We start from the raw sequence: 26,864 nt of genomic DNA, 5'->3' as shown, positions 1-26,864 counted from the left end.
TTATCCTCTCTGCTCAGTCTCATGGATTCACACCTACAATAAGTCAAGGCCTAGACTTTTCTCTATGAGCCTGGGCAGAAAATATCTGCACTTTCTCATTAAAAACGACTCACGGTTTAAAGATTTGATAGCAGTTTACATTAAAGATGTAGCTGCTGTTTGCTCTGATGTTACAAAGACAATATTTACTGTTATTTTATCCCGTGGATTGATTAAATTTCATGCTGTGGCGAACCACGCAAACATCCACTTACCTGCCAGTTTGCAAAACGTTTTCTAAACCGGTGTTTTGTTCCCCTTCAATCCGTCCAGTCCGCCTTGTTCCCTGCATAATATCAGGTTTCAGGGAAAAGGCTTCGGCCGTCGACCAAACGATGGAGCATCACATCGTCGCAACCTCAAGCGACACGACAGACACAGACGGAGCCTTTCGCAGCCTGTCAGCCTGCTGAGCAGCAGAGCTCAGATCTGTAACCTCCGCGATTAAAAATAAACACCAAACGCTCCCCAGAGTGAAATTCACTTTCTACGATGGAAAAAAAAATCTCCGGGCCAGCTTCCTCTGATCCTCCCTCAGCAAAGTGCATCCAGTAAACATCAGCGTTCTCCACCTGCTATTCAGCAGCATCCCTCCATCTCAGCCTCCTTAGCTCCGCCTGTTTGTGGCAAATACGCTAAAAATACAGTCTGCACGCTGCAATTAACAAGCGCCTGTCCACTCTAGTTACATGCTTTAATAACAAAACCTAATGGTGCTGGATGTGTTCGCCTGGAGCAAAGTTCCTCCTTACAGGCCTGTTTCTCTACCAGAGACACGTATGTGTCTATAGAAGGTGTCTGCATTATAATTTATTCAGTTTCCAAAATGATGTCTCTTATTAATGTGTTGTATGCTGGAGAACAAAAGTCTGTAAAAATAAATACATTAAACCTAATACATAGTGTGACTGTCGAGACGATCTAAAAATAGATGTTTTTTTAAATCTGTGCAGTATGGTCCATCAAAACTCACACCACCGTTTATAATTGCTGCCATCTGCCATCCTGTAATGTCTGGCATGAAATAGACTGTAATTACGCAAAATAGCCACTAGAGAGCGCTATAATACCAAAGTTTTATGTTTTCTTTGTACTGGCCAGCATCAAATAAGCATCATAAACTCCCCAAAGCTGAACTAAAACTGATTTTATTGTTGTATGACGTATTAATGTGCTCATGGAAAATATTTCAAACTTTATCTGCCATTTTTATTATTTTACCATTTATTTTCATTTATCATTATCTTTTTATTTCTACATATATTAGCTACAATTATACATTTCATCTCTATTGCTAAAAACTGATGTTATAATGAATGTAATATGGTGATATTTTGGTCAGTAAAGTTAAAACAAAACAAAATATCAAGTCATTCACACCAGCACACTATAAAAAAGCATAGCTAAATAGTGAATGTTAAGTTAATTGGCTGTAAAATTAATTAATAGTCCATTATGGCTCATTGGCTGCACCCATCATAATTATCTGTACGTTTGCCAAAGATGAGCAAGTCAGATGGAGAATCGAAATTACTGTCTGTCTCTGTTGGCTCTAAAAGAGTCCTGTATCCTCTACAGGATGTCTGTCTTCCACAAAGTGCATGCTGGGACAGGCTGTGGGGATTTTTATTAGTATTTAATTAATTTAATCAGTAAAATAAGATTTATCTAATCTAAAATAATTGATTTAAATGTTCTTATCAAGTAATGTACAAAATCAAACTGCCAAGGTATCTAAAAAATATGATTTAGATTTGAATATTGCTGCCTCAGCCCTCTACTTATTAATGCTGGTAAATATGCTTTGTAACAACCGTATACTTTATGATCCCTGTGCAGGAGATTTTGTTTGAGGTGAAAGGTTGGGGTCAGAGGCAGGACTGCAACTACAAAGCTGGAAGGATTCAAGAGTCGCGTCATAAGTGGGGTTGATACCTCTGATATAGAGACACGATAATCCAAAATACTCCTCTGGTCAGCCTATGTCTTCTTTACAAAAAAAGCACTGAACATCAGACCTATATTAGTGTTTCGGGAAGATATCCTCCACAGGTACGTGTACTACTATTGCTACTACATCTACAGCTGCTGTAGTGGTCGTAGTCTACAGCAGTACTACTATACTACTGTTGCTACATTTGCCATTACAAGTGCAACTATTACTCCTACTATAATCCTGCTGCTATAACAACTTCCACAACGACCTCTACTGCTACAGTGCTACTACAACTTGAACAACATCTACTACTACTACTACAACTATTGCTGCAGTGGTACTGTAGTAGCAGCAACAGTACAATTATTGTTAGTATCATTTCTAGCAAGCGTAGTCGTAGTGGTAGAAGTCAGTAAAGTTTATTTAATACAGCACCTTTCACATAGCAGGTCACAAAGTGATTCACAAGAGCAATATTGTAAACGAAATAAGACCATAAAAATAGTACAATATAAAATACAGTAAAAGAAACAAACAATAAAACATAAGCAACAAAATACCTTAAAAACAAACAAAATACAAACACCTGACACTATGAGGCGAGACAAAGGCCAGTTTGAGTAAATGAGTCTTCAGCTGTTTTAAAGGCGTCAACAGAGATCGCAGATCGTGTGTCTATAGGAAGAGTGTTCCACAGTGTTGGAGCTACACCTTCACAGTCACAATCACCTTTTGTTTTCAGTCAAGCACGAGGGACAACCAGTAAGCCCTGGTCAGAAGACCAGTGACCTACTGGTGATATGAGGATGGAGTGGGTGCCTGACCTTGCAGAGTTCTATATATGAAGACAAGAACCTTGAAATGAATCCTAAACTTGATGGGAAGCCAATGTAAAGATGCTACGATAGGTGTAATGTGAGTCGTCCTGCTTGACCTGTTCAGCAGCTTTGCAGCAGCATTCAGGACCATTTGTAGACAGTCAAGGGATGACTTGCTGAGGTAGGTGAAAGGGTAATTACAGTAGTCTAGCTGGGATGAAATAAAAGTGTGAATAATCATCTCTAGCTCTGGTTGTGATACAACAGACCTGAGTTTGGCTATGTTTCTTAAATGGAAGAAACGGGTTAATGATTTGATATGTTGATCAAAGTGCATAGCCTGATCGAATGTATCACAGATATTTTCAAGATTAGACTGTACAGTTGAAGAAAGGGACCAAATGCACTGAGCAACCTTGGAAGCTTTGATATCTGATGCAATGATAAGGACCTTAGTCTTATCGGTGTTTAGCTGTAAAAAGTTGTTAGACATCCAGTCCTTTATGGCAGTCAGACAATTGTGCAAAACAGATTGTTTATCAGTCTCATCAAGTTTAAAAGAAACATACAGTTGAAAGTCATCAGCGGAACAGTGATAAGAGATACTTTTAAATTTGCTAATAATATGGCTTAAGGGAAGCATATACAGAGAAAATAGTACAGGACCCAAGACAGATCCCTGGGGCACACCACAGGAAAGAGCAGCAGTTTCAGACATGTAGGGACCAAGTAACACAGAAAAACTCCTATCTGGGAGACAGGAAGAGAACCAGTCCAGGGCGTTCCCAGAGACACCCACCCATACTAGAAGTACTAACAGTGCCAGCTATCTCTGTTGTGTATTTCTGTGACTATTTTCTTTCACCACACACCATTACTAAATGAATGAATGGACTGTATTCATCGAAAGCAACTTTTTTGAGAGAGACCAGTCTGGTTTGGTCCAGTCCGAGCGGTTGAATCAGGATTAGATAACTCTGGGTGAAAATCGCAGCAATGATGACCCACTAAACTCCTGACCCGGTATGGGGAACAGTGCGAGTTTAATTGGCCCCGCCCGTTAGCCGTATCAGAGGGACAGCAGGGTAACAAGTGACTACAGGGAACGTGCTGGCTGGCTTGTTAACAGGGGGCATGGGGTCTGGGAGGGGGGCCAAAGGGGAGCGGGGCATGGTGTGGTTGCTGCACAGTTCACTGGTGCAGGGTTATGCTCGACAGAAATTTTTGTGTTTTTGTTTTTGTTTTTGGGAGGGCATGCTCCCCACCGAAGCTGGACTGGGGGGTTCATCGAGAGGTGAGCTGCTCTGTGCGGTCATGGAGCCCACTGCAACGCTCGGCTGGTGGTGAGGGCCCGGAGCACGAGGACGTACGAGGAATAAAGATCAGATTCATCCAAAAGTAGAAAATGTGTACAGACATGTGTTGGATGTTCTTCAGGGCTGTGACTACCTTTTAGGACAAAGATGCAGTTTATTTGAAAGAAAATTTATATTTTAAAATATTTTACTAATCAAGCATAACCAAGAGGCATATGTTATATATATATAATAGGCATTTACACCCTGAATCAGGGGTCAACCTGATGAGACCCCGATGAAGGCCACAAGCTGAAATGTGTTGGTCTCATAATAAAGTTGGTCTTTATACTGCAAGTGTTGCTGGAGTTTTGACTCCTTCAGACTTCTCTCCTTCTCCATGCACTTTGTAAGTATGTGACGTTGTACCCTAAAATCTATTTTTAGTCAAACCATAAACCCACCATAAATCCCACTCACCCTCTGTATTTTCTGTGTCTCCTCATGGCTGCTATTTACGACACAAAAACATATAGTTTATCTGTTGTATTTTACAGACAGAACTGTGAGTGTGATGATAACATATTTTCTCTAAAATATAAATCTATTGTTAGAAAACTATTAAAAACAGTCTGTATAATGTGTTATGTAGTGGATTGGGATTAAATTGAGTGATTGCTACGATATGCACAGCATCATGTATTTTGAATGAATAATTGCAAATCCTAGTTGGGTACAGGTGCAGGACAAAAAGCAGCAACAAGGAGAACGAGAGGCTGTCCACACAACCCGCAAGGTCTTCGTCAGACAAACGTTTGCCTGACGAAGACCTTACAGGTTGAAACGTAACAATAATACTTGGCAGCTTGAAAATGTCAGTGTGCGGACAGCCTTTCCTTCTCCTAAATGAATAATTGTGCCCATATATTGATTTTAAATTCTATGTTGTTTTAAACTTTAACTTTTAACTAAATTTTACAACCTTATTAGCTGTATGACAGCTTTAGCTAAATGCATTAAATGTTAAAAGAAAAGATAATGACTCGAGACAGTTTAATAGACCATTAAAAGTGTAATACAGTGCAGAGCTTAGAGAGGAAAAAGTACATATAGTACATTAATGCAGAGCAACAATGTGCTCCTGAGCATAGCATCACTAAAAGCATGAATAGTTTATAATGCATGGTTATTAAAGTATTCTAAAGATTTTAGTTACGATGTCCTGGGAGTACAAACTGATTCCATATCAGCTCTCCTACTTTGGAGCTCAACCAGCAAGTGATTGATTACGAAGTCTGAAGTTAGAATAACAAAGCTGAGTGAATATCAATGCAGTTAAAAGGATCTATGTGCCGTCTACTCCACTTAAAAAGCTTATTTTTACAGAGAGGCAACAAATGAATCCAGCCCAGAGATTACAGACGGAGAAAAAATCAGGGAACTCAGAGAATAACCACTTTTGGCTCCATGACTCTACAGTCAGCCGCCTCGGCTGAGATGAACTCACCCATTTCATTTCTGTTCAAGAGGCAGATCTGATTTTTTTTTTTTAGCTCTACATGTGTGCTGAACTTTGACAAGTACGGATAAAGACATGGCAAACTCTTTTACAGACCTGGAAATAAAGAGGATACAGTTGGTCTCAGTGCATTTCCACCTCTCTAGAGGGCTTCTGATTTTCCACATTATTATATTTTACTACTATTGCAGGGGATCGTGCCAAGAGGACACTGTAGGGTGTTCGCCCAGAGCGGAACATTTTTAGTGTGAACCAAATGTGATGATATCCCCTCTATTTTTGTAAGACCTCTACAATGTTATTATCACTTAAAAAATGAAACTGCTTCTGCTATTTAAATTCAGAAAAATATGAATAACAAATGATATTTTATAGACTCAGAAGGTTGCTATTTGACATTGGTCACTCTCTTCAAATATGATGTATGTTTCTCCCAGACTCCTTAACTAGCTAGCTATGACTTATAATATATTCTTTTCTTTTACCATTTTCTTTTATCATTTGTTGAATCATTAATTGTTAGTTTTTGTAAATTAATTCTTCATTTAAAGGCTTAGACATCCTCATATATCCTCTTCTTTGAAATGGTAACAGTGATTTTTTGGGTCAAATTATAATATAAATATTGTTTTCTAACAGTTTTTATGTTATGATGGCTTTTCGACACCATCAAAGATATAATTCTTTGGATAATTCTTACTTATTCAATCACATATAAGCACATGTGTGTGGTCGGGACCTCCATACAGTTTCCTAAGACAAATCTTAAGAGTCTGAAAGCAGAAAATACATACTTGTTCTACACCAACTTATGTTTATTTTGTCACTTTTCAGTTTAATTTTTGCTTTTTTGTGAATGATTGCATAATTTTACATTTACTCATATAACAACATCACTCTCTAGATAAATTGATCACAAGCAGCAGACGTATGAAACCTGTGACAAGGGGCTGTAAAATGATTTAGGTTAATTTTAAGCAGCCACAAGCCAAAAAGGTTGGGAAGCACAGAATTATTGGAACAAAGTATTGACAAAAACAAAATCTATTTTAGGTTGTCTGTGAAGTCTATATTATAGGTATCTGTATTATCTTTTAGAACCTCACATGTATCCAAAATTGAATATCTGTGCTGTAAGCAGACCACTGAATTGTGATTGTGAGAAAGTTAGAAGTATCCCATAAGCACTGTGTATGTGCACAGTACTGTATATGCTAATGTTATGTATGTTCTCAACAATCCAGCCTTTTCACTTGCTCTGTGCTGCACACTCGCTGCCCTGCTGGACCTTACTGGTCCTGTGAAGACTGAGACCTTTCGTTGCCCCCAGTTCACATTTCCAGCCTCGGTTTGCCAACAGAAAGGGACACGTTTTCTGGACAGTTTCAACAACTCCCCCTTCTGACCCTTTGCTTTCTCCAGCCACCAACCCCACCCCCTCCTCCCCTCTTCCCTCTGCTCTGTCTTCTGTGGGACGGTACAGGGGTCCCATGCGGGTGTGGATTAGTCCCCCTCCTCGGTGGAAGGGGAAAAGGTCCCAGAGACAGAGCTGTTAATTCAATCAGGAGAGCGGTATGCTCAATTAGGCATCCATAAGGGCCCTGGATGGGTCCGGGGGCCCTGTAGAGGGCAGGCAGCCCAGTCCCCAGGAGGTATTAATTGTGGATGACAGTGTGTAAACAGTGGGGTGAATAGACAGCGCAGGTGCGGGACACCCCAGTCCAGACTCAATAGCCCTTTTCACACCCGTGGCTCTCTGTTGCCACTTTCTCTTTCATTCTCCCGCTATGTAAAAATCTCTCACAACCCTGATTAATGTCACGGATAATTCGGCTTTGTGGGCTTATTTATTTGTTGCTGTGCGTTTCCGTCACTACTAGACATGCTTCTACATCAGCTTCAGTGTGTGTGTGTGTGTGTGTTTTTGAAGAGGGTAATAAGAGGCCAGGTTTGCTGCTGTCCAGAACTGTAGGTCAGCCAAGGGCTCTACGCAGCTCCTCATTTTCAGGAGCTAGTGAAAATTGTGGCCAGTACATGTAAAATATGTGGAATTTATGAAATGAAATCCAGATGACACTTTAAAAGGAGAGGGCTTTCTATCTGACCTCCGTTTTTTCCGTTCAGCACACCACCCAGCCCCCTTCCCTGTCTGTCTTTCATTCAGCTCTGTAATTGTGTTTGGTCATGTTTGACAATACTAACTTTTTAAGAGCTATCATTCATACAGTAAGCAGTGTTATTAGAGGACTCACTGGTGGAGGAAGTATTCAGATACTGTATTTAAAGCTGATAAGACTTTATTGATCCCCAGAAATTTACAGCAATAGTTCAATGTGAAGATACTACAAGTAAAAGTTCTGCATACAAAATGTTAGTGAAGTAAAATATTGAAGTATCATCAGTAAAATTACTCATTATGAAAGACCCTTCCTGAGTGTTAATTATTCATATATCAATATATTAATCTATAAGCAGAATATTAATAATGTTGGTATAGGTTTATACAACTACAAACTACTGTGTAATCTCTACTACTGTATATTATATACTTGTGGGAAGTTTACCTTTACATTAGTGGTTGAAGAAGTATTCAGATCCTTTACTTAAAGTTAATAAATACACTTAAAGTATCAAAAGTAAAACTAGTTATTATGCAGAATGATCCTTGTGCAGAATGTGATATAATTTTACAGGATTATTTATTGTTGATGAATTAATATAGCAGCAATTTAATATTGCAGCTGGTCAAAATGAAGCTTATTTTAACTAGTTTATATATTGCTGGGTAGTTTAACCAACAATATCATCATATTTTATCATATTTTATGAGTAGATCATATGTTTTGTACAAAAAACCTTCCAGTAAAGAGTAACCATTCACTATAGCTGTAAAAGAAATAAAGTCGAGTAAAAAGTAGTATTTCCCCCTGAAATATAGTGGATTAGAAATATAAAGTAACATAAAGTGTAAGTACATTAAAATTGTACTTAGGTACAGTGTAGTAGTGTAGTGTAGTACTTATTTACCACCGCAGATTAATGTATAACATTACACATTAATATTATTTGAGTTATTTACGCTGTATAAACATACAGTATACACATTAATGAAGCAGCAAGAAATTACAGCTATCAAATAAGCATAGTGGAGTAAAAACTACTTTTCCTTGAAATACAGCAGAGATGAAGTAAATTGCACAAAATGATAATATAATAAAATTCAACCACATCTAATTTGTATTTAAATATAATTAATGAGTAAATGTACTTATGTTCCACCTCAATTCACCTGGTTTCCACAGTCTATAGAGTAAAACAAACATTATATAAAAAATATCAAATAGTTTAATAGAACTAACACACAGTTATTAAAATGCATGAACAATAAGAAGCTATTTAAACTAACTGAAAATGTAAAGGTACCTTTTATCTAGAAAAGAATGTAGTTACTTTAGTGTTATACCTTGAGTAACTGTGATAATAATGAGACAACTAACTAATTATAACTTCTTTTCACCCACAACATTCAGCATACCACATCTGAACTCTGTGTGTGTGTCTAAATTGTACTCTTCGTACATGTGACATCATGGTCGAACATCTGTGCTAAATCCTCCCCCCCGGCTGTCAGGTCGCTGGGTGGCCTCTGTCCTGCTCCGTCTGTTTCTGTGTCTACAGACACCTGCTAATTTTCGGCCGTATGTAGTTGGTGTAAGCCGGCGGGGGGACAGCGGCTGGGGCGTCTTTGGAAGGGCCGCTGCAGTAATTGGGAAGTACATTTCCTTTCAGCATGCCCATTCATTCCTTTTTTGTTTTTGTTGTCAGAGGTTTTCTTTCATGCTCGGCCAAATGACAACAGAATTAAAGTGTCGAGCCATGCTTTCCCTACAACAGCTTTACACCCCAGAAAACTTGGTCTTCTTTGTTAGGGGTGGAGGGTTGAACCGAGAGGGAAGAGCAGATATAAACTGATCTCGTTAACATTCCAAGAGACACTCCTGTTCCCCCTCTCTGCTCCTCATCCTCACCTCCCACAGCATTTCTCCACTCACACCTGGACATGAGTGGACCCTGCTGGCACAGAGCCGGGAGGATTTGGGGGGAACTGAAGCCCCTGGAGTGAGAAACAGCTCTGATAATGATACTACAGAGATGCTTTTCTGAGTCTCTACGGTGGTCCAATAAACAAGAATTTAGATAATTCACTGTCTCGAGTTCGCCAAGGACTCAGTTTTTCTCCCTTTATATCCAACTGCCCCTTCCTTTTTCTTGTCTCCCATTTGGCCTGACCCTCTTCACGAATTTTCTCTCCATCCTCTATGAGAAAATGCCTCTTTTTTGAAACCGCCCGGTGCACACACAAATCATTAATGCTGACCCTAATTGTGCCAATTCCAGCAGCTCAATAGCTCTAATTATAAGGCTCTTCACTGAGGCACTCAAAAAGCCGCTGAACTGTCATAGCCAACAATTAAAAAATATCTATAGGGACAAAGACTGAGAACAGGGGATTTGGTTGGGGGGGGGGGGGGGGGGGGCTAACCCATTCCAGCAAAGGGTGACCGGATGGCCCTTTTCAGCTCTTAAAAGCCCAGTTTCTGAGGATTGAAGGGTTGCTGAACTGAAGCTGGACACCTGCACTCAACACTCTGCTTCCCTCGCTCACCCTCTCCGGTCTCTCCTCCTTCCTTTTAACTTGCTCTCAATGGGCTACACAATTTATCTGAAAAGGGAAACATGGAGAAAGAGAGAGTAGAGAGAGAGAAAGAGGACGTGGGAGCCAGAAGTTGAGAGTTTGTGGGACGACTACAGTGCAGGACCAGTTTTATGCTTTAATGTAGGGCAGGTGGGCAGTAATTGATTATAACTGTGTATCAACTTTAAATGGGGTTTTATTGTGATGATATGATCATATTTAGAGCTAAAACTGATGTTATTTTATTTTCATTATTGATTAATCTGCAGATTATTTTCTTAATTAATCGAATAAACGTCAGAAAATAGTGAATAATGTTCATCTCAATCACCCAAAGCCCAAGATGGTGTCTGAAAATGTCTTATTATGTCTTATTTTGTCTGATAGAGTACAATACAGTAAATCGACTATCAAAATAGTTTGATTCATTTTCTGTTCATAAACCAATCAATTTATCAACTATTCTTTGCAGCTTTAATGATATATGTTATTAATCATAGGTTCTATGTTATTAGTTTTCAAATTGTAACTTCAAATTAGTTGTAAGGTGTTTGTTTCATGTTTGTTGCATTGATCACCATCAGATAATATCATATTGTGATATATACTGATATTGGAAAAATCTCTCATTTATAATTTAATATTAATTTCATCCTTATGCCCAGAATTACTTCTATCCATAGTGCATCATAAGCAAATGTGGGTATTTTGAAACACTTTTAATGAACATTTATGGCACTATTATGTCACCATTAAGCGAGAAAATTAGGTTTACTTTTAAAAATAAGTAAAACTATGGACAATAATTAGGGGTGAAGTGGCACAGACAGATGTTTTTACCCAATCAACCACTGAATCCTCACTCTACCAACACACACACTCAAATCTACAAACACAGGCTGACCCCCTGCAGAGCTTGTGACAGCTATTGACTTTACTCAATAGATGTTTTCCATTGTAACCCAAGTACACAGGCTAAATGTCACGGCAGCAGGATACTAGGCTATTATAGAGCATTATATGTCTCTGAATGGGGATGAGAACCTAAAATTTGACCTCACAATTGCTCGGCCATTGTCCCTGCTCTCAAAGACTGACGATAATACACTGAGTATCCCGGCAGCTGCTGAGTCTCCTGCCTCTCTCTCTCTCTCCTTCTGACCAGAGCAGCCTTTTCTCCTCTGTGCTGCCTTAATCTTGGACCATTATAAGGTGGGCGTGGCTTTAACGCTTACCCCCCCACCACCACCCCCCCTCCTGGCTGCCATTGGACAGCTTTAGTGTCAGTCAGTGCTGCTGAGCCCTCCTTTGCTTTTAAATGAAGTTGCAATGGATACAGAGGCAACTCAACCTGTGGAAGCCGCAATGAACAGCTGATCCTCTCGCAGTGGATAAAACCAATCACAATGGTCACCGCCAAGTCATAATTTCTCATCCCACGCATGGCACTAAAAGTTTCTGGAGAAGCAGACAAAGGAAAAATCACTAAGAGGAAAACAGTGTGGAGAGAGTGAAGGAGGGTTTTATTTTTCACCGTGTGGACCTGTTGATCATCAGTCTGACAGACGAGTCTACCTGCCGCTCCCTGCTCCGCGCTCACCGACGCGCAATTATGTTATTGCCAACTTTCCTGCTTTTCACCTTCTCGCACTTTTTGGCGCCGCTGTTTCTCTGTTACCTGCCTCAAGTCTCCGCACAGAAGCCTGGTTCACGGGTGAGTGCGTACCTGTGTGTGTGTGATGGGTCAATTTCACTGTTTCACGTGCAACATGTAAAAAAAAAAAAAAAAAAAAAACCGACAAAGGAAAATTAATACATAGTCAGAAATTAATCTGTTTGAAAATATAGCGTTTGATAGATCAGATCACACAAATTTGTAAAATTTAATCTTTCAGAAAAATAGTTTTAATGGTGGGTCAACGTTTTTTTTTTTGACGGCCTGATTTATCGCTCTTTAAATGAACTAGATTCAGGCAATCCTCACATGTTAACACTGATCTCTTCATGTCTAGATAAGTTTAAGAAATAGCCTACTGCAAATATTGTAAAAGTGTATATTATAGTCAGTGGGTGCGTTTTTGTCCAGATCAGGTGTAAAATGAAGTGTATATGAACTTAATTAACGATTTTGCTGTGTAATAAGAGTCTTTTAGCAGCAATAGTACACTGGCGTCAAATTCAAGGACTTTCAATGATTTTCAAGGTATTGTGGGGCAAACATCAAGAACTCAATAACGACATGTTGTGGGATAAGAAATGAATATTGTTATGTAAATTAAAGGCCGTATTTATTTCAATAAGTATTCATTCAACAAATCCGGATGTCCCAGGCTTACTGATGATTCTGGGTCCTTCATGACTTTCTCAAGTGTTCAGATAGCAATCTGTTCGTTTCCAAATGCTTAGAGGCACTTTTTCATAACCTTGACAAATTTTCCAGGACTTTTTCTTTTGGGGAAATGTCTCCATGGTGTGTTTTCATACTTATTATGTGCCTTACTCTTCCAGAAAAAAATCCATTTGGCTGTTTTATAATTTTGAACCACTATGAGAGAAACTCTGTTCTTGACTCTGTCTTTCTCCAGGTGGGGTATCAAAGCTAAACCCACCTAAATACACTTTCCATATGACAAATGTAAATTATGATCCTGCCAGACATGATGAAAGGCTCTTTTCAAGGATATGAAACATAAATTAGGATTATTCTTTCATTGACCAGAGTTTTATCCTCCTTTTTTGACCACAGCATCCTCGCCCCTGTCCTCCCTACTTTTCTAGGACGGATCTTTGCCACTGTCATGTATCTGCAACTATCTTTTTTTTTCTCCTGTAACACATACTGTTTTACTTGTTCCCCCTCCTGTTCAAGCTTTCTCACAAATACCCATGCCACTGTCCAGGCAGGGAGGGAAATAAGTGATGCGAAGTGGAGGGGAACAGCATTGTTTCAAATCACAGATGCGCTGTAATATTTGTGGTCAGAGGGGGAAGATGACTCAAGGGGGGATGAATATGTAATACTCCGCTCACATATTGGAACTATTTCACAATGTCTTTGAACAACCCCCCCCCCCCCCCCCCCACCCCCCACAAGACACTGTGGTCAAGACTTCTCTATGGAAAGAGTCACAATCAGAGTGAATTTATACTTTGCGTAATCTCTTCTCTGTTACTCACTTTATAATTGTTTTCCTACAAGCCAAATAATGAAAGATCCAGGCGGAGTGTGTGGTTTTACTGTCATACAAGTGCATTTGGTGTTTGTTGTATTTTTTTATGGCTGATTCAGGTGCCAGATCTGTGGTTAGCCACACGGGATAATACAAGTGCTAGTAAGTTCAGGACATCAATTTGAAAGGTGATTTATTGTCCTTTTCTCAGACTATCTGAACTGTCCTTCTGCAGTGAAATTCTCCAAACTTCTGTTCTTCCCTCTTTGCTGTTCTATCTTAAGTTAAAATGCTTTCATGCTCCTCTATCCGCTGAGAAACAATGAAACCCTTTCAAAATCAGGCTGGATAAACTCCAAAATGTGAATTAAAAGCTGCTTCTTAGTTCCTGAAAAATTGACACTTTAGAAAAAAAAGCTTTTCACTTGAGGAGAAACGACATGTGGGAAATTTCTCCAAAGTTCAGTGAACATTCTTAGCATCTGTAACCTTTATCATCACTTAAAACGCTCTCTGCATCCACTTCATCCTCCTCCTGGCCTGGATTGGGCACTGAAGAGAAATAGTCACACTCTGCCTGCTGCGCACACCCACTCACACCACAGTAGATACTTTTAACATTGCTCACAGCTGCCGTTATACCAGAATTCACACCCCCACTTTCCACGTTGATATCAGTGGTGATAGCCTTAGCTAACTTCCCTGCAGAGCTCTGCTCCGTTCTCATTTCCCCGGAGGCTCCATGATGCAATTGGGACAACATTTCACCAAACTGGGGAATATGAGTAACTAGGAGACTAGCAAAGCTTCAGACAATATAAACCTCTTGCCTTGTGATTGTGCCTGCAGTTCAGATAAGTCTGTCATGCTTATTGTGAAGAGCGCCCACTCCCTCCTAGTTCTTGTTTCTGTTTGAGGCTGCTGGGAGTGTAACTTTGATGTCTACTTTATTGTTTTAGTAATTTGTTCGTGCACTAGTGGGAGGACAGCACCACTCAAATGATAAGGATGTGTGATGATAGTTAAGGGTGGTGATCACACATTTTCCCATGACAGTAGAGCAATACAAACTTTGCGTAATCTACCAAGGCAAAGTCACAGGCTGAAATATTTAGTGAGACTAAAGACAGTGAGGAAAAAAAGTGAACAACCACAAAAAACATGATCTCACTTAAAAACCTTTTTTATGAATCTCTGCAAAATCTTGATTTTTTTTTACAGTCTAAGAGGATTAAAGTTCACATCTCTTGCACTTCTTAATGAGTACAAGAAGATATTTTGCAGGTTTTTTGGGTGCTTAGCACCAGGAATGATCCGTCTAACGAGGCAGGTGGTGGGCAGGCAGGCAGGCAGGGTCTCGTTTCCTCTGACATTTTTTCACTAGGAAATCAGTTTCCCAGGGGAGATGTGTTCAGAAATGAGCTCTAACAAATGAGGATGCCATCCACTCTTACCCATCTATCCTTAATCCCCTTCATCAAATCAACCTGCTAGTGCCAGGGATGGGATGGGATGAGCAGTCAACTCGCATACTTTGATGACAGCATCGGTGAAGACCCATAATCTCATTGAAAAACAAACATAAACAGACAGGCATGAGCACTGCACCAGCCAAGACTGCATACCTTCAATCTTGGGAAAGAAAAGCCCCGGTTCAAAAGCAGGAAAGCCTTTTTATTGGTGTGAGTTAGATCACAGACGCAGTGCAGGTGTGACTGGTCTGCATACGTGTGCTGATGCATGTAAACGTATGAGTGCAGGTGCATTGTGTGTGACTGTTGTATGGTGAGGCGGTGACTCTTAAATATGCTTACAGTGCAAAAAGGAATGCAGGGCTTTTGTTGGATGAGAGAGAAAAATCTGCCATGAAAAGATTTTGATAAATTGATGGACAAATCCACCCTAAAACAGGGATTAATGGGTGTATCATGCATTTCTGGCCAATTCTGTCAACGGTAAACAATCAGTCAAGTAGAAATTCTTTCTAGTCTCATCATTTTCCACTGACATTGAAACGTTATATCGTGATAAAATTAGATATCAGTTTTTCTCCTGACAGTAGCTGCAGAATACAATTTTCTAGACTGGAAAACATGTACTGTATATCACTTTCTGCTGCTCATTACACTTAAAGAAACAAGAAAAAGTTCATGTCTATTATCTGGTGGTTGTCAAAAGGCATTCTAGGAAATTGGAAATGAAGGGTGAAGCAGATGAGGCAAGGTTAGAGAAAATTGGCACACCACGTAAGCTAAATGTTTAAATAATTCAAATAAGTGGAATGTAAACAAGCATCAGAAGTTTTGCTTTTGCTTTAAACATTTGTCTACTGGACACTGGATATAGATATTGTATATCTTACTTTGATTAAGCTGAGGGACTCACAATATACAATTTAAAATATTTCCCCACCGCGTTACCATAGCATTCATAATGTTTGGTGAAAGGTCACATTTTTCAACTCATTACCGCCATCAGACTTTCTCTTTCTGTTTCAATTTTACATCCAAAGCTACGAAAAACTTTTCTTAGACTTTTAGAAAAATCCTCCGGCGCCACAGAAGATATACAACTTTTTCCACAGGCTCATTATGAGTAAACTGATCTTCATGTGTAAAATGTTATAATGTATTATTACTTCTTAAAACATGTGATACAGTATATAAATCAAACTCTAGTGATGCCTTTATCTGCAGCATCTTACAAATATGTCAACTCAGCAGTGTTGTTGTCATTTTGCAACCAACAGGCTGGAGAGCAGCTGAATAAAACAATAATGAAAAAATGCAACAAATGGACCAGACTTTTAAGGAATCCTAACCATTCCTGCAATGTGCTGGGAATGTGTTTGTCAGTACTCCGGACAGCTGTTCAAATGAGAGCTGTGCAGAACATTTTAGATATTAGTTAGGAACGGAAAGAGTGGAATGTCACACTTGAGTCAAAGTAAAGTTAGTTGACTCAAATATTACGCGTGTAAAAGTAAGATTACGTGCTCAGGAATTACAGTTACACAAAGTCACTGTGGCATCTCGACTGTAACCGTTTCAATATTGTTACACTCCACAACCCACCAACTGGTGACCATCTTACCTTAATAAGAAAGCTCCCTGAAAGATCACCTTATGAGAGAAAAGAGGTTCAAAGCAAACTTAACATACTGTAGCATAGGCTACTCTAATCAATGCCTTTCCAAAAGAAGCTGAGTACAATATTTTGGCAAAAATCTACTTAAGTGAAAGCAGAATTTCTGATTTAGTATACATGTGCATAGATTTATATGTACATATGCAATTACAGGAATTAGATAAATGTATTTATTTACTTTTAACACCATCGGTATAGTTAAGTTGTCACGAGATTGAAAAGATAGACAAAAACGATAAATAAACCATGCAATACTTAAAATTTGTGGAGCGTGTGTGTGCGATTAAGTAGAGTGTAAGAGTACCTATTCTTACGACAGTGTTTGGGGGACATTGACATGTACGGGGAGAGAGATTAAATAAGGACAGCATGAAAGGCTTGTCCCTTAACCATCAAACCACTGGGATGCATAGAAGACGAGTTGTTGACCGTAATCAGATGTGCAGTGCACATTTCTCCAGTTAGCCTTTATGGGGAAAAACATTCTTGGCAAAGTAATAAGGTCACAGTTTGGCATCACCGTCTTCTGTGAAAAGAAGTCATGAAATACAAACCTTTTAGATTAACTTTGTCCTGACTTTTTGTTCAGCAGCAGTTTCTGATTAGGCCCTGAAAGGGAAAAAATCCCTAAAAACAGTTATTGGTGATGAAGCTTGTGGTTTTGAGTCTCTTTTGTTGAATGGTGGTGTGATTTTGCATAATGATGCCACAATATGCATATGATTTTGCTGTTCTTAGAACCTTGCTGCCAAGAAGTGAATGACCTCAGGATGGTGCTACAGAGCTGATGATGGATACACAAAATCCAAAAAGGTTCTTCCTCTGGGGATCAAGAACATGCTCAACAAATATTGTGGCAATTACTTGATGTAATATTTTGTGTGTAGGTCAAAATTTTAGTATAATTGTAGAAAAACAATGTCAAGATCACCAAAAGGATACTCTTTATCTTCCAGGAACCGTGAATATTGACAGAAAATTTGGATAAAAGTTTGGATTAGTAATCTGTCCAATAGATTTTGATGTTTCTTATATAGAAGTTGAAATTTTGGTCTGATGGTGGAAAGTCAGGTGGTCAAATAAAGACTAATCTTCTAGGGACTATGAATGTCCACAGTAAAGTGACGTGAACTTGACATTTAGTTTTTTATATCTTGTGTATAAAACTGACACTTTTGCTTGAGGGCGGTGCTGAAGGAAAGATTGTGTACAGCAGAGTACAAAATCATCTGGGGACCAGTACTGTGCTCAGTAAATTTCAGATTTTCCATTTGATTCGGATACGTCTTGTGTACAGATGAACATTTAGGCACAATAGTTGTTCTATGCTTTGGTTTTTTTCAAAAACATCCCCTCTGGGGACCATGAATATCCACTGTCACTGTCAAGTAAGTGCAGCCATTACTTTTTAAGATTAGCCAGTGTTTTTCAAGATAATATTTTTTAAAATAATGTTAACAGACTAATTAGGAAACATCTTCTGATGGATGACAAATATTCATACCAGACTTCATAGATATCTGGGTAGTTGTTGAGATATCTTAATCTGAATCAGTGTGTTGGATTGGCAGACAGACTAACGCTGCCATCTTGTGGTCCCATCAATAAATGAGCAAAAATTGTTAACCTACATGTATCTCAAACATTAATGGTAAAAATGTATATAAACCTTTTTTATCAATGTTATAGACATGACTCCAGGATGGTCATTGTTGTTCTGTTGGTCAGTTGGTCTACCACTTTAGTCCAGACTTCAATATCTCAGCAACTAATGGTGGGGTTGCCATCATGGTTCCCAGAGGATGAATCTGAATGACTTTGATGACCTCCTGACTTCTCCTCTTGTGTCACCATGAGTTTGACATTTGTGCAGTTTTCAGACATTCATGCTAACTGCAACTTTGGTGAACTCCTAACTTTTCATCTAACACTAGAATTCAGTCAGAATTAAATTTTTTTCAGTACTTTGGTTTATCCATCTAACAGTTTGGTTTTCTGAACAATGAGCCTTACAACCTCAGAGCCGCTAGTGTGACTGTAGACTCATGGCCCAGTTAGTTTCACTTTTTGCCCCAGTGTTACACAATCATAGTGGGAAATCCATCACATGACAAGAAAATTGAATGCAATGAACGTCACATCTCTTCTGTGGAGGTTGGTTAATGGCCTAGAAAATGTGGGAAATCTCTAACTGAAGTAGAATAAAAAAAGAAGTTGAGTTCAGGGAAATAGGGCACACTAAAACATTCAATTATAACTAAAGCCTAAACATTACTGCTGAACCCCATTAAATGTCAACAAATTGATTTTACTTTACTAAAAACTCTGGTCCAAAACACACAGACCCACAAGCCAATGCCTTTACATGACTAGACACCTAGACTCCACTTATATTTCACAGGCCACTGACAGATGGCTTTAGGGGTGACTCCACAAGCAACCAATCAAATTGCTTACATATGTCGATACCCTCTGATGATTGCATGATCAGCAAACGCATTTCATGCTCAATTTCGGGGCTTTCTAATCAGTGTAATGAAACACAGTCAAAGTCCAGCTCTGTGATTTCAGGCCAGTGAGCTCCACACACGAATCATCGCTACGTCGCTCAACATTTCTTTTCCCCCGCAGATCCTCCTGATAGTCACGGTTTATGAGGTGCGTTTGGAGTTACACAACTGTCTAGTCCACTATGTGAACTTGCTCTACTGTATGTAAATTCTGTGGGTTTTAGTGACATGCACCAGCTGTTGTGTAAAAGGAATACTGTTTGTTGAAAAAGTTGTGGCTATCTGTAATCATTCAAATTATCTGGCCGGCAGAAACACTTCCTCTTCTCTATCAAACTAGCTCAGAAGATTAGCCTCTGCCCTGCCACATATTTAAAGGTTTCTTTTGATATGAACAAAGTCAGTGGTCTCAGCTTAAGTCTGCAATGGTGGCGTGGAATCTATTGTAATGTGGGTAGTACACACACACACACACACACACACACACACACACACACACACACACACACACACACTTCCCTGCTTCCTGGGAACAGCAGAGACAGCTGACTGTTCTGTAGCCAGGATGTAGCATTAGTGACAAACAAGGAATGTTGTTAATCAGATTTAGAGCCATTTCCGAAAAGGAAGAACAGCCCCCTCTACCCCCCTTACTCACACTTTCATTTTGATTTCTTTACACCACTTCAAAAGAAAAATAAGGAAGTCGTCCTTCACATTAATCTAGTATTTAATCTCCTGACAACCATCTTAAGAGGAAATCTGATTTCAGCATGGTGTGAAAATGTTTTTCTTTGACTCCTTATCAGATTACATGGACTGGATACTATAAATATAACGGATATGTTACAAAGAATAGTATAAATTAAGAAAGTTTACTTCATAGAGACCATTTATGCCTTCATAATGCCACAAAATATTGCTTTTGTTGTTATTAACATCCAAATATATATTTGTTATTATCAAGGGAGATTATGAGTTGTAGGAAGATTATAATTTATAAGTGGCAGTTACGGAGTAACTAGGACACAGTTTCATAGAGTTTTTCTGGAAATACTCAATAACAATTATTTTGGGCAGCTGAAATCAGTTTTTGCAGGTAATACATATATATATTTTTAACTTTACCAACCTTTAGGAGGAGGACATAAAGTAAATTGCCTGTGCTCCCTTTATCATTTTGACATTACAGTTACAGGATAAAGCTGATGATATTCTACCTTTTTGTTATTGTCAACAAATCACATGAAAAGACCAAAAACAACAATGTGTTAGTCTGTCTCTCAACACTTTGTGACTTCCCTAGCCTACTGTTTCCAAGTGAGGAAGTAGCCCTTTAGAAGAAGGTTACAAATATATAATTTAAATTTTTAAAGGCTATATACTGCATTTGTTGGGGACTATTTTCAGCCGCAGATTCAGTACGCTAGTGAGTATTTACAGCAGCAGGATGTTGTATGTGGGTTTGACTCAAAATAAACTACGGTGCCCATTTTCATCATAATGAGGGAACATGTCACCCAGTGCAACATTGTGGCTCAGTGATGTGTTTTTAATAGTTTTTCACAACAATGGAGGTCTGCGGGACAGAGGAGTAAGATATATCAGGCTTTAAATACACAGACTACTTGGTAGAAGAACCAATTCATAGATGGTTTTGGTCTTTTGTCAGATTTTTTGACTATAAAAATATAAAATATCACCAGACTAATCCTTAAAATTATTTCTGTGGATGCTTAATTTGCAACATGACAACCTGACATGGTTTTCGGTCAGTTTGCATGTTTTTCAGGGCGCTAACCAACATCTTTTGAACAAATTCAATGACAAAAGGCTCTTCATGTTATGCAATAGTGTGTTTCTAATAGAAATACTGTATGTGAAATTATGAAACCCAGATACTACCATACTGTCTTAAGGTATGTAGAAGACTATCAGAGTTTGTGTTTCATTCAGCAAAACCTCCCGGCTCTTCACTTTCTACACAAGTTAGCTTTTAAAATGTACTAAAATCAGTACGACTTTACTTTAGAAATAACAGTAATTACACGTAGAGGTCAAATTAAAGAACAGTGGAGTTGGGGACTATTACTTTAATGTTTTAAGCCCAAGCCCCACCCTCCTGCTGTGAGTGGCACACACACTTTGCACCTCCTGTGTGAAAGTTGTCCAGCTCCGTTTTCGCTTTTGCTGGATCCCTGTTTTAAGGGTTACTTTGAAAAAGTTAAATTACAGGTTTCTTTTCAAGACAAAACCTAATTAGAAATTTAAAGGGAATAAGGGGGAGGGGAAGAAGGGGCACAGCTTTTCATACATTCCTTTTTATTTTCTCCACTTCTTTTTATAACACGGTTAAGTAAAGTGTGTTAATTGAAACAGCATGAGGGATGGCATTCGCTTTATAGATTTCCTGAAAACTAAATGCTAATTATCGGACAAAAGTGATTACCTGAGCCTGTTAAAAGCACACAACAGTACACAATTAGCCCCGACTTTGGTGGACAACTTTCATTGGCTTGTTACCTCTGTGGTTGGCTCACTTTCATCCTTTTCCTCTACTATTTGACTACTCCACTTGTTGGCTAGTGAGGGAATGCCAAAAGCGCCGGCTTTAATGGCACAGGGATGCATATGGGATGGCCATATATGTATATATGTATGTATGTGTTGGTGTTTGTTGCATTGTTTGTTGTTGTGGTGCCCAAGTGGATAATGAGCCCATCACACGTTAGCGTGGAGCAAGGAAACAATGCCCTCTCTTTCTGTCTCACACACAAACGCATACACACGCTGATGCAGCCCAGCCTGTAATGAATCTCCATCCCTGGATGCAAAAACCTTTTCCTTCGAAGCACTGATGTCATTCAAGTCAAGGTGCATGTCCTTTTTAGTTAAGTAGAACTGACATTTTTTTTTCCCAGTACACAGTATCTGATTTAATCAGTCCTCCATTAAGCCAGGATAAGAGCTTAATGCCAAAACGCAGATCACTTTGCTCTATAATAATGATCATATCTAGGCCTGTATTTATAGAACACTGTTCTCACAGTTTAACATTAGACCACACAGAAGTATCTACAGTATTTATATAAGAGTGTAAATATTAACACTGTGCCAGTCTGCAAACATTAAAATAAACTGACAGCTCTTTGAGAGGACAGAATATGTCAGTGAAAGTTTTTTGTACTTAACAGATTTCACCGATCTTAAAAATCAACCATCAGGCTAAATGATGTATGTAATCACTTGATATGCATGCACTGCAAATCATCTTGTTAGTAAGTACTAGTAGTATGTTTGGTGATGAAAAGTTGAAGCTCTGGCAGTGAGTTTTAACACTGTCCAGAGGTACAGAGGTTTGACTTAACACTGACAGCGAAACAGCGAAATCCTTTGATAAGTGGAACAGTAGAAACGTGTTAACATCTCTAAAACACTACAGCATAATTTGAAAAATAGTTAGCTTTGATGTGAAGTGTAAGTAAAGTGCCTTTAATGAGCTAAACACTGGCACTTTCCTTTAAGACACCAACTGTAGATGTATTATTATTAGCTAATGCCAATATATCAGAGAAAAAAAAAGAAAAATAAAGTTGATTCTAGTGTTGCCCTCACTCCAGAAACTCCAGGACTTTGTATTGTTGGCCTCACGTTGTTCCCAGTGTAATCTTTCCTGTCACCACAGCTTTGATGTATCTGGGATATAAATCAGTTAACATGTTGTTAAGCAAACCTGCAGCAAATTTATATCCAAACAAATCAGGAGCTGATTACAGTAATAACAGTGAGAATAGAACCTCTCTAGAAAGTCTTTTATATTGTGTTACATGCTTGGCTTTAAACTGAAATCTCTCCAAATAAATGAGCTGTACCCAATGCACAAAAAGCCAGTTGGAAAGTTGAACTTAATTGCATTTACTGTAGTAGACGTAATCCACAGATTTGTTTATTTACTACCTTTGTTCCGTTTCACATAGCCTGCTTTTTCCCTCTGTCAACCTTTTAAGCGTGCATATATAAAAAAAAATGATTATTTTCGATTCATATTCTTTCTTCTTGTTCCACTGCTGCGGGTCAGGCTGGAACAGATTCCCTGCCAGTGACGGTAAAAAAAGACCATTTTGCTAATGCTGTAATGGTTGCACAATGGGGGTTGCATTTCACTTATTTTATGAGTGGTGGTGAGAGAGCTCGGGGCTTCGTGTGCTTCTGGCTGAGATGTGTGTGTGTGTATGTGGGTATGTAAGGGGAATTTGGCTTGTTAAATGTGAGAATGTCGGTGCTCATTGTTTCCCGGTCAGGATATCAGCACCAAACCGTCGCATAACTCCCCTGGTGTTTTACCTCCAGCTCATCTTTAGACTCTTTGGTGGGCTGTCAGACAGAGGAGGATATCATGTCCTTGTAAGATTATGGGATTTATATCTAAGTCGTTTTTCTATCCAATAAAGCTAAAAAATATCCATGTTCCTTTGAAAATTAAAGAAAGGGGCTCTAAGCGGTTGTTAAAGTGAGATTATTCCCTCAGGGGTACATTCAATACTCAATTATATTGTTTGGCGCTGTGGCTTTTCTGTAAATCTTTGATGTCCTGTCTGTTGCACTATAATGTAAAACTGCACATAATATTCAGCAAGGGAGTATGAGCGAGTTTCTCCCCACAGGTTTAGGTAATTAATGTTATTTTGAGCAGCACATGTTCCTCGCAGATCCAGCAATAGCTCCTGTTACATGTTATTCTGTTTAATTTAGATGTGTTTGTTTGGTTTTGATTAAGGGACATCGGGTGGGTCTTAACCCCAGCCATTAATGGCCTTACAGGAGAGGCTGGTTTCCCTCAGGAGATAATGCCAGGTCCCGTCATCCTGGCTAATACTGTAGCAGCTGATTGCTGTCAAACAGACCTAGGTCACACAGTAACTAAAAATAACTCTTAGCGTTTGTTTTAGCCTACTTAGGTCGCCAGATGGGTGGGGTTTACCACATCAGGGCAATTTAGATAGTATTTGGTAAGCTGGAAACCACAAAAAAGTGTAAGAATGTTGTAAAAAGCTTTGCTGATGGCTTGAACTAGTTTGTCTGGTGCTAAAAGACAAACCTCACTCATCTGGTTGTCCCTGCTGGTTAAGAGAGTTATTTTTCAGATACCATGTGATCCGGGCTTACTGTCATTCACTGCTGGTTTGACTTTATTTTAGCAGTTTTCAAATGTGAACCACATGGACATTTATTGTAGTGAGGAACTAATATAAAGCAATGGTCACATAGAAACTGTAGTGAGACACGACAGTGAGAGGTGGCTGTGATGCAGTGCAGTCTGAGTCAGCAGATTAGATTAGATAGGGTTTAGTATACTTTCTGCTATTAGACATTCTCTCCAGGGAGTTTGATTTTTTTTTTTCTTCAGCATTTTCTCTCTCCATTGGGTAAGTAAGAGTTTTAGTCACGCTAGTGCCTTTAGGGATGGCATTGTTGTTGGGTCAGTCCAACACTTTGGCTCAGACTGAAATATCTCAACAACTATTGGATGGGTTGCCTTGAAATTTTGTACAGACATTCATAATTCCCTGAGGATGAAGCCCGTTGACAAACTGTCATCCTCAGTATGACTTGTAATTGCTTTGGTGATCCCTTTAACTTTTTTACCAGCATTCATCAGGTCAAAATTTTGTGTGTCTAAACTTGTTTAGGACTAAATACCTGCACAACTGATGACTCAGCTATACTTTGCTAATTAGCGAATGGTAGCATGCTAACATGCTAAATTAAGATGGTGACCATGGTAAATTTTACAGTATAAACCTTTTTAAAATCACCATGTTAATGTTGTTATTGTGAAAATGTAAGCAAGCTGTTGTTAACATTAGCTTAATGCACTTGCCAGGTGCATTTTTTTTTTTTTTTTTTTTTTTTGGCAATGAAGGTTTTTGAAATTCTGTAAGAATTTGACAGTTACACAGCAAATAATATCATGCTGTTATATCTCCTCTATTAGAAACTGACCAACTGGTATTAGCCGTCACGTCATTTACCTGAGAAGTGAATGGCTTATTAACATCACTTAATTACTCTTACTGGTGTTTTTTTTATTCTTTGCTTTGTTCTTTGTCGTGAAATTTCATACATAATAGTGCTCTTAGTGAAACTCAGTAACTTTTACACAAGTATGTTTAATTTGAGCTTTCTTTCAAGAAAACTTTCAGCAAAGTTACTTGTACTTTATCTCCCTGAATAATAAATAACTTGTCGTGTTAATTCTACATGCCTCTACTTTTGCTACACTTCTAATAGTGCTTTTTAAAAAGTTTAAATCATCAATTCAAGTCACAAAATCCCAACCATAAACTGAAGATTTTTTTTTCTTTTTTTACTGATTTTACTGACACTTTTATCTGCCAGAGTCTCTGGTTTCACCTTTATGGGACTTGAGTCTGTGGGTGGGACAGTATGACTAAGAAATTATGTGGGAGACTTGGTATGGGTGTTTATTTCCACTTACCGGACAATGCCGTCTCAAAATCTGTGATTTAATGCTTTATTATGACAGTGGAGGTAGAATGGCTGCATCCATTAAGGTTGTGAGTCAGGGACGGGGAGGATGGGTCAGTCTGTGGGCAGAGGCCAGACTCCGTGGCTCTTAAACTGGAAGAGTCACTGGATGGACCTAAATCCTAAAGTGTGGTTTGGATACTGATTTACAGTTAATAGTTCATCACACAGACAAGCTGCTTTCCATTCACAGTACTCTGACTCAGGCAAGTTTACTTTTTATATCATCTGCTGTGGAAGAAACATGTAACTGCAATACTGGGGTTTCTTTTCTGCTCATAATTAAACTGGAAGTTTACATTATGGTTCTCTTCACTACCTATATAACAAAATAAATGAAAACATACCCATGTTTCCTTACTCTAGGAAAAACCCCCAGATATGATGCAGATATGTTTTTTTTGCGACTACTGAATTATTCTTGTCCTTCATAAAGCCAAGAGGAGGACATGCAAGTTAAAAATGAAATGATGTGCTGTGTTTTCCTCCCTGTCTGCACTTTCTCATAAAGAGGCACATCATGATTTAGTTATACTCTGAGCTGTCTGACAAGAGCTTTTCTACCGTGCTTCAATGCCAAGGCAGAAATCACATTAAACTGTCTGGCTTGTACTGGACACATTGTTACGGCGAGGCAAGTTGGATTTGTGTCCTATTGTATCCTTTAAAGTTTTATTCCCTTTTGTTTAAGTTTCCTTTCACCTTGTTATACAAGGGGTTTTTGTATCAATTTGAGGGAAGTATCAACATTTCACTGGAAGAGTTTAGGCAGCCAAAAGTGTCTCTCTTTGTTCAGTACTTGGATTAAAGGCATTTTAAAAGATACATTATTTTATGTGGGTATCAAACCCGTGACCTCCAGTTTCAGGACAAAGCATGGACCACCCTATCACATTACCTCACTTTCTGATTTTATCTGGCAGATAAGCTCCAGTATCTTTCTCTATTTCAGGAAAGGTCTAATCTGTCACTTTGCTCTTTACAGATAATGGAGTATCTGCTGGTGGTGACAGCTGTGACAGCCATGATAATTACCATGATAATTTCTCCTCTGGAGGAAACGGTCCAAACAGTCTACCTAATGTTATATTTATTATGAAAATCTTATATTTCAGACATAGTTAAAATATCCTGTCTCTAGGGTGAAATTATTCCACATTTTTCCAGTGAGGCTTCATCAGCATT

General features: G+C 38.8%; 2 protein-coding genes across 9 annotated transcripts in view; one reads left to right on the top strand and one right to left on the bottom strand.

The window, feature by feature from the left end:
- ccdc177 (coiled-coil domain containing 177) overlaps positions 1-26,864 on the bottom strand; it is a 40,391-nt gene that overhangs the window by 6,696 nt on the left and 6,831 nt on the right. Inside the window, exon 1 of one of the 3 annotated variants that reach the window (XR_010931855.1) lies at positions 255-1,426. The exons of 1 other annotated variant lie outside the window; for it this stretch is intronic. The gene's annotated coding sequence lies outside the window, so the exon portion shown is untranslated. Of the gene's footprint in view, positions 1-254; positions 7,007-26,864 lie in introns of those variants that run through there. One more of the 3 variants, XM_067614344.1, reaches the window with a different exon arrangement.
- Positions 11,635-26,864, top strand: part of smoc1 (SPARC related modular calcium binding 1) — a 55,664-nt gene continuing 40,434 nt past the window's right edge. For all 6 annotated transcript variants that reach the window (XM_067614352.1, XM_067614351.1, XM_067614350.1 and 3 more), the window contains exon 1: positions 11,635-12,017. In XM_067614352.1, the coding sequence (XP_067470453.1) occupies positions 11,916-12,017 (102 nt within the window). In that variant the 5' untranslated portion in view covers positions 11,635-11,915. The remainder of the gene's footprint in view (positions 12,018-26,864) is intronic.

The sequence above is a fragment of the Thunnus thynnus genome, chromosome 16 (genome assembly GCF_963924715.1).
Source record: "Thunnus thynnus chromosome 16, fThuThy2.1, whole genome shotgun sequence".
NCBI lineage: Eukaryota > Metazoa > Chordata > Actinopteri > Scombriformes > Scombridae > Thunnus > Thunnus thynnus.
The sequence above is the reverse complement of the archived record's forward strand: the minus strand, read 5'-3'. Positions and strand labels throughout refer to the sequence as shown.